General features: G+C 40.5%; 1 protein-coding gene across 1 annotated transcript; it reads right to left on the reverse strand.

Annotated features, from left to right (window-relative positions):
- Positions 1–1,003: 1,003 nt before the first annotated feature.
- Positions 1,004–7,005, reverse strand: mpdu1b (mannose-P-dolichol utilization defect 1b; the record flags this gene model as incomplete). The annotated part of the gene is made up of 7 exons (XM_083937301.1): positions 1,004–1,672; positions 1,766–1,876; positions 3,364–3,482; positions 4,491–4,576; positions 4,747–4,879; positions 5,665–5,730; positions 6,879–7,005. 7 exons carry the CDS (start codon positions 7,003–7,005, stop codon positions 1,538–1,540), a joined length of 777 nt encoding a protein of 258 aa, XP_083793427.1. The 3' UTR covers positions 1,004–1,537.
- Between the last annotated feature and the right edge of the window lie 406 nt (positions 7,006–7,411).

Below are 7,411 nucleotides of genomic sequence, written 5' to 3' on the forward strand. Positions count from 1 at the left end.
AGGATTCCAAGCACCTGTACGAACCCTGTCTAATGCTTCACATTTGTTCACCGTTTACCATTTTTCTCTGCTTTTTTCTTGTTGTAAAGTAATAAATGCATATGTACTGTTCCATTGCTGATTTCATACACAGTGGGCTATGAATAAAGTCGTAGCTTAACTTCTGCAGGTGTTGTGGAGGGGCACTGACCAGTTCCTCCTTTGTAGTATAATAGAGTAAACAGGAAACCCGTGTCATAGAAGCAATCCCCAACCCTTTGACAAAATGGGGCTTAAAATACGTGTACTCCACTTTCCACAGAGAAGTTTTAAAAACAAATAGGACAAGACACAGAGGCCATGTGTGTCTGTACGGAAACTCTGACCAGGGCGTACCAACATTTTGGATTTTACAATGAGCTTTCTCACAAATTTCATTTCATATCAAATGATGAATCCATTATCCACAATGTCAGAAACATTCAGGCCTGCGGTGTGCACCCAAATAAAAAACATGGAAAGGGTCATCTGATTTCATCATTCAGGTCCTGTGATCTTCCACCCTGTGACAGAAGATTCCACAGGAAGATCGCACCTCCACCTCCACCTCCACCTCCTCTTTGTGTTTCTGAGGTTGTCAGAATGGACAGGTGGTCAACGGGCCAAGGTTTCCGATATAATATGCTAAACCTATTTAAACCGCACTAGAGAGATGTAGTTCACGTCCCTCTATACTTCTCTGGAGGGTTCACATAAAGGGTGTGCAACATCTCTCACGTTGACTCTCGGGACTCAACAGGTTACAGGAAGTGGTTTATGGGAAACATAAGAACTCACATATTCACTGTAGAGTTCATTTAATGTAAATGTGATATGTAAACTCTCTTTGGATCACTTCATTGGCGTCACAAATAAGAAGAATTAAGCATCATATTGTGCACATTTAGAAAATGTGACCCTTCATGGTAGCATCAGTGTCACCTCTATATGGACCATAGAATACACCTTAAAAAAATACAGGGGCTAGTGTGGAATTCAGTTTATGCCAAATGACAAAACAAATCATTCTTCACATGCATCCAAGGTCAAAGATGTTTTTAACTCATTTCCATAAATATAACCTTGATGATTAGAACGGTAACCGGAGGCCCTGGATGTGACAAATCAACAGGCAGGTACACAAACTGTTTCCCACGTTTAAAAAACAGCAGAGTGAACACAGCCTGACAGTAATGAGGAGCAAGGGAATGTAAGAACAGCGTAGTGCACACACAGCAGGGGTCTGGACCCAGCAGCTCTGCTCACAGCTGAACACAAGACCAGCGGACTGTCAATCATAAAGCCAGAGGGCCCACGTGGAGGATCTGCTTGGCATGTTGTGTTCACATCCTTACTTTAACGTCCAGCAGACTCAGTGTCCCACACTTTGTTCCCAGTGTCTTTGTACATACGTGTCATGTGTCAATTAGTTTGGAAGACACCTTTTTGAGGACGTCTAAAGTTGGACATGGAAAGAAAAGTGTTGCTCTAAGATGGAAGTTTAGCCACCGTCCTTTGCCTACTCGCTCTTCTTTTTCTTCTTCTTCTTGTGTTCCGGGGAGCTGTTCCAGTAGTAGAGGACCTGCAGAGCGATGATGCCGTTGCAGGTGGAGGATATGATGTAGGTGAGGGCCATCAGCGAGTCTCCGGTTTCCTAGGAGAATTTGGGAAAAGACAGGATGATAAGATGAAAAAGAACTTTTACAGCAATGGGTCAATATGACAGACGGAAACCCAGTCCTCCTACCTGTAGGGAGGTGAAGATGCGGGCGAGGGATCCAGCAAACAGCAGGAAGACGGAGACAGCAGACAGCTGGCCAGTGTGCCCATTATGGAGGTTAGAGGCTGCCTGGATCAGCTGAGACAACCACACACACACAGACACACACACACACACACTATCAGTCTCTGCTGTGCTGTGTGTGTTTGCACATGTGCAGTAGTTACTTTCTTTTAGTGATGTCCAAATGAAGCTTCATGAACTGTTTTCCTCTAGATGGAGCTCTCTGTTCAACAAAGGGTTGAAAACACACTGAATCAGCATTCATTGAGCACTTTTCTTTAAACCCAGAGCTCCATCTAGTGGACTCAACAAATACAACTGATGCTTCATGAAGCTTCATTTGGACTTCACTACTTTCTTTTTTTCTTACATTTTAGTGAATCTGCAACAGTCATTCAGCATTAGTTCCTTTTTGTACTGTAACCATGGAAACAGGCAGCATTCACTGGATAGGTGTTGATACTGACTTTTTACCGTTCTGCTCAGGTGTTTGGGGGAGCACATTTTGAGTCACTATACCTTATTAAAAAATGCGTTGGACTCAAGCTAAATGAGTAGTTTAGGTGCGGTCTACTAAAGAAATCCACCGGATGTCCCTGTGTCTTTTTATAGTCTGCCTTTTTACTTCACCTCCTTCAGCAAGTTGAGGTGGCATTTTTAAAAGGTAGACATTTACATTTATTGTTTTCTTCAACAACTTAAAGTAAGTATAGTCTTATACTTACTGAAAAGATCAATGCAACTTTATATGACAAAAGAAATCTCATCAGGGTCACAATCATTTCTTTAAAAACAAGCTGTACCAAATAGTAGAGCATCAAATTGTCCCTTTTATGGTAGAGGTAGTGAAGCTAAGCCAGGGTCAGTAACAAACACTATTCCTTACTAAATAAATAAACACTTCTGATCATTCATTGTTGTTCATGATACATTTAATATATATGCTAATATCATTTCACAAGTATGAATTTATTATTGTCTAAAGACACAGGGATTTGGCCTTTATTAATAGTAGTGATTCTAACATAATAAATGTACCAATATAATGGGAAACACACATTAATATGAACTGTTGTGATATATATATATTTATATATATATATATTTATTATTCCATTATATATTTGATGGAAAGAATCAGTATGATTTTTTAGCCTTCCTGAGATGGTTTCTCAATAATGTAATAGTACATAGCTAGTGTAAATATGTGGTACTGTAAATACTGGTTAAACTACTAATTCTATGAAACGGTGACACATGTTGGTGTGCTAACATATTAGTAGCATTTTAACAGCCTGTTTTGTCAGTTTTCTTTTTTCTTTCGGTTTTACATATACCATGAACGGATATCTCAACTGTATTTAAAAAACTGTGGGGTCTGTTCAAAAATAGTAATTTATTATTATTATTATTATTATTATCATCACCCCAAGGAAGTAAAAAATGCAGAAATAAATAATAAATAATCTGTTGTTTTTTTCTTAGTGAGGACGGTTTTCACTGCTATCATATAATATGAAAAACATACTAGAAATGTATTAGACTTGGATGGTTTGGCCTACCCTGCCGATGATGATGGCTGGCATGTTCGAGGCCTGTAGGAAGGTAACCACCGACATGGGAGTGAGCGGGGACAGCAGCAGGACCAGCAGGAGGACATACACAACCAGAAACAGGAAACCTGGGAGAGAGGAAGTAAAGACTGCTGCTCACCTGAGGGCGTAAGGGTTTCAGACTCAACCTGGACACACTTTCATTCCACAGTGTAAACACAGTGGGGTCGGTGGTAGTAGTTTACACCGGCCTGGACAGAGCTCCACTCTTTAAGAAACAATGTTCCCAGGACAATTCCAGAAGTTTCACTTGATAATACGGCACTTGCTCACAAATGATCCAACCTCATTTAACCTTCCGGAAAATATAGACTTGATGCAGAAAAGGTTGCTGCAGGTCCTTTCCTCTCTGCAGGTCGATGAAATGAAAAGGGAGCGTTCAACTTTGTGTCTGATAAACCCTTTGAAGTGCAGTTATCCATCAACAAGAGTTTCAAACTAAATATACACCTACAGTAAGGTTATATAAGCGACCTGAGCGGGGGCTAGACTACTATTCACATGTTCCAGGACAACACAGGTTATTTCCAGGATAGTTCACCATTTTATTAAATTTTTAAGGTGTTTTCATGACTGGAAAACTAGTCTCTACATTTCCAGGTTTTCCAGGACACTAGGGAACCCTGCTAGTTTATATCATAGTCTATATATTAGGTTAAAACATGATAATTATAGGGATAGGGCGGCACGGTAGTGTGGTGGTTAGCACTGTCGTCCCTTCTGTGTGTAGTTTGCATGTTCTCCCCGTGTCTGCGTGTGTTCTCCAGCTTCCTCCCACAGTTAATTGATGACTCTAAATTTCCCGTAGGTGTGTATGTGAATGTGAATGGTTGTCTGTCTCTGTTTGTCTCTATGTGTCCTGTGATAGACTGGCGTCCTGTCCAGGGTGGACCCCGCCTCACGCTCGATGTCAGCTGGGATCGGCCCCCTGCGACCCGACAGGGACGCTGGATTATAGGGACAGAGAGGTTGGAAACGAAGCAGCAACACTATATAAATACTGATATCAGTATTGGTGTTTCCATGAAGCTCTACGTCTGACCATGAGTGATTGTTGAGTGCGCATGCAGCCGTACCTCTGCTGGTTCTTCCTCCATAGTGCTGAATGAGGAAGCCTATGACGACAGTCTGCAGCATGAGGAACAGAGCCTCGCCCCAGGCACTGAGGAAATGTTCACCGCACGTTACTCAATTTGTTACTCAACATATGACACAAAAAGTTGGACATCTGCATCTAAGTCAACATACGGTGCTTACAATAGTACAATAGTGGAGGTCATAGGGCTCCATGTGTATCTCTACTTCACAGAGCTGATTTAAACATGGCCCCACCTGAAAGGGAACTTGTTGGCGATACTGTAGGCCATCGTTCCTGTGATGGCGAGCAGCTCCAGCAGCACGGTTTGGAAGCTCAGCCCCTCAGCACTCTTTGCTCCCATCAGCTTGAAGATCTGAGGCAGCTTCACTGTGAAGGAGGGACACAAATACAAACGTACAGGCTGAATATTGGCTGCAGGGTTTTTGTATCTAGAGTTAGACTCCTTGGACTTTGTAGAGCTGTGTATTGTTTTGCCAACACAATACCTGTTTGTAGTATGGATAGCAAAATATTACATTTTTTGATATCCTGCTTTGAGAAATGTAAAAAAATACTACATAATTACAACTTTAAGGCTGCATTCACACACCCTCAAGGACATCCGGCAAGTTGCTGCAGGGTTGTCTGCGGTGGGAATTTCATTTATGGGCCGTTTGTGTGACGTCCTGTTGTGTTTGTTAACCCCCTAATTTATGTAGCTGGTATATTTCCGTTATTATTGTTTTCCGTCAGATCGTCGTCATGATTTTGACATTTCTGACTGCACTTGAAGGCAGCTTTATTTCACAGAGAAAAAGAAAAGAGACGGAGGGACTGAGCGACTGTGCTGGAGCTTGTTGCAGGACAGTCAGCTGTTCCCCTAACTCCAGTACAATTCAGGGTTTGTGTTTTTTTTTTTTTTTTTTTTTTGCTTTTAAAACCTTGTCTGTGTCAGTGATAGAGGCAGGGTGGTTACCGCTGACTGTACGGGACTCTCACACCGCCTCAAACGCACCGTGAGAAGTCTGATCGTATTGGTCACTGCGGCTTGACATGGGTTGCAGGTTTTTTGCATCCAAAAATCTATCTCAACCTTTCACAGCAGCGCGCTATGTTTTACTACAGGGGAGACCAAATGAGGACAGTTATAAAGAGAGGTGGAGGTGATTTACCCATCACTGATCCCAGGATGATGCCGATCCCCAGGCCTTTGCTCAGAACAATCTTCAGACATGGTACTGGAAGAAAATATTAAAAAAAGATTTGATGGCTCTGTCACAAATAAGATTAAAGTACACACGTACACACGTACACACACACACACACACACACACACACACACACACACACACACACACACACACACACACACACACACACACACACACACACACACACACACACACACACACACACACACACACACACACTAGTTTTTAATAAATACTGTATAAGTATCTACCCAGTATTCCGGTCAACATGTGTACTTTAACGCATCATAATTAAAGTAAAGCTAATAAACTTTTTTCTGTAGGAAGAATTATTTTTACAAAACAAACAAAACAAGAACAACTGCACTATATCATGTGAATGTGTATATATTTCTATTTCTTCCCTTTATTAAATTTAATTTTATTGCTTATTTTTGCTATTTTTTTATCTCTTTTTGTAATATGTTTCTGCTTTGTAATATTCTGTTGCTGCTGTGACATTCCCCGTCTGCGGGACATTAAAGGTTTTCTGCTTTCTGAAACATGCATGCGTTAATAGAAATGACCTGGCGGGGGTGCTATTTCACAGGCTTTTAAATACTAGGCTGTATCTTGTACTGTACATGTACTGACCTGTCAATGCTGGCAAAATGTCTCATCTGCTTTGGTTATTGCAGTCATTTCATTGTTTTTAATGTTAATATTCTACTATATAATAATAATAGTGATAATAATAATAATAATAATAATGTGCCCTTAATGTTAGTCCGAGGATGAATATAGCATCTTCCTGTAATTATGTTCCTCTTCACTATGAATTGATGTAAATCGATGCTGAATGACGAGTGCACATAAACCCTACAGACAGGCATACCTGCTCCTATACAAACACATTCGGCCCTAACATGAGGCTTATTTATGGAGGTGTTTTATAGGGGACAGGCTGCTTCCGTTACTGCTCTCACACGAAGTGACTAGGTTTGGGCTGGGAACTCATTTCACTCACATTACATTTACAACACAAAAAGACCAACAGAGCCGAGCAGTGTCCCGTGTCTCAGCTACAGTTGAATTATAATAATATAATAATAATAATAATAATAACAACAGCAGTGGTGTATTATGAGCCGACGCATCTTCTCGCTCACCGAACTGAAATAAAACCAGCCACTCACCGTCCAGGAAGTTAAAATTAAGGAAGAACTCGTCGAAACAGGATTCTGGCATAAAATATGTCAACAAAAGCCCTTTAAAAGGATCCATGAAGGATGACCTGTCATCTAAAACCGTTTCTTCCGCCATTTTGGAGATTTATGTGACGTTGCCGTCCAATGTGTAACACATAAATAGCCCCCCCGGTTCGCAGGATAAAACAAGGTTCCGCTGATGAAACACATCCACAAATTAATTTAATTATTATTATTATCATCATTATTATTATTATTGTTATTATTATTATTATTGTTATTAAAGGTTGAATATGTAGAATCTTTATTAAGAGATATGTTTAAAATAATAATAAGAGGGGTACAGATTGAAAGTATTGCTTTTCCATAAAATATATATATTTACATGTTATATATTTAGTCTGAATTAATATTACATTTTTTTTATGGGTTTGACAATGACTTTCTGTCCCGTTCTGTTTCCACTGTAGCAGCCAATAGCGTTGGGTGTTGGTTGCCAGGGTTGTCTGTTGTAGGGTGCA

This window comes from Echiichthys vipera (genome assembly GCF_963691815.1).
Source record: "Echiichthys vipera genome assembly, chromosome: 22".
Classification (NCBI taxonomy): Eukaryota; Metazoa; Chordata; class Actinopteri; order Perciformes; family Trachinidae; genus Echiichthys; species Echiichthys vipera.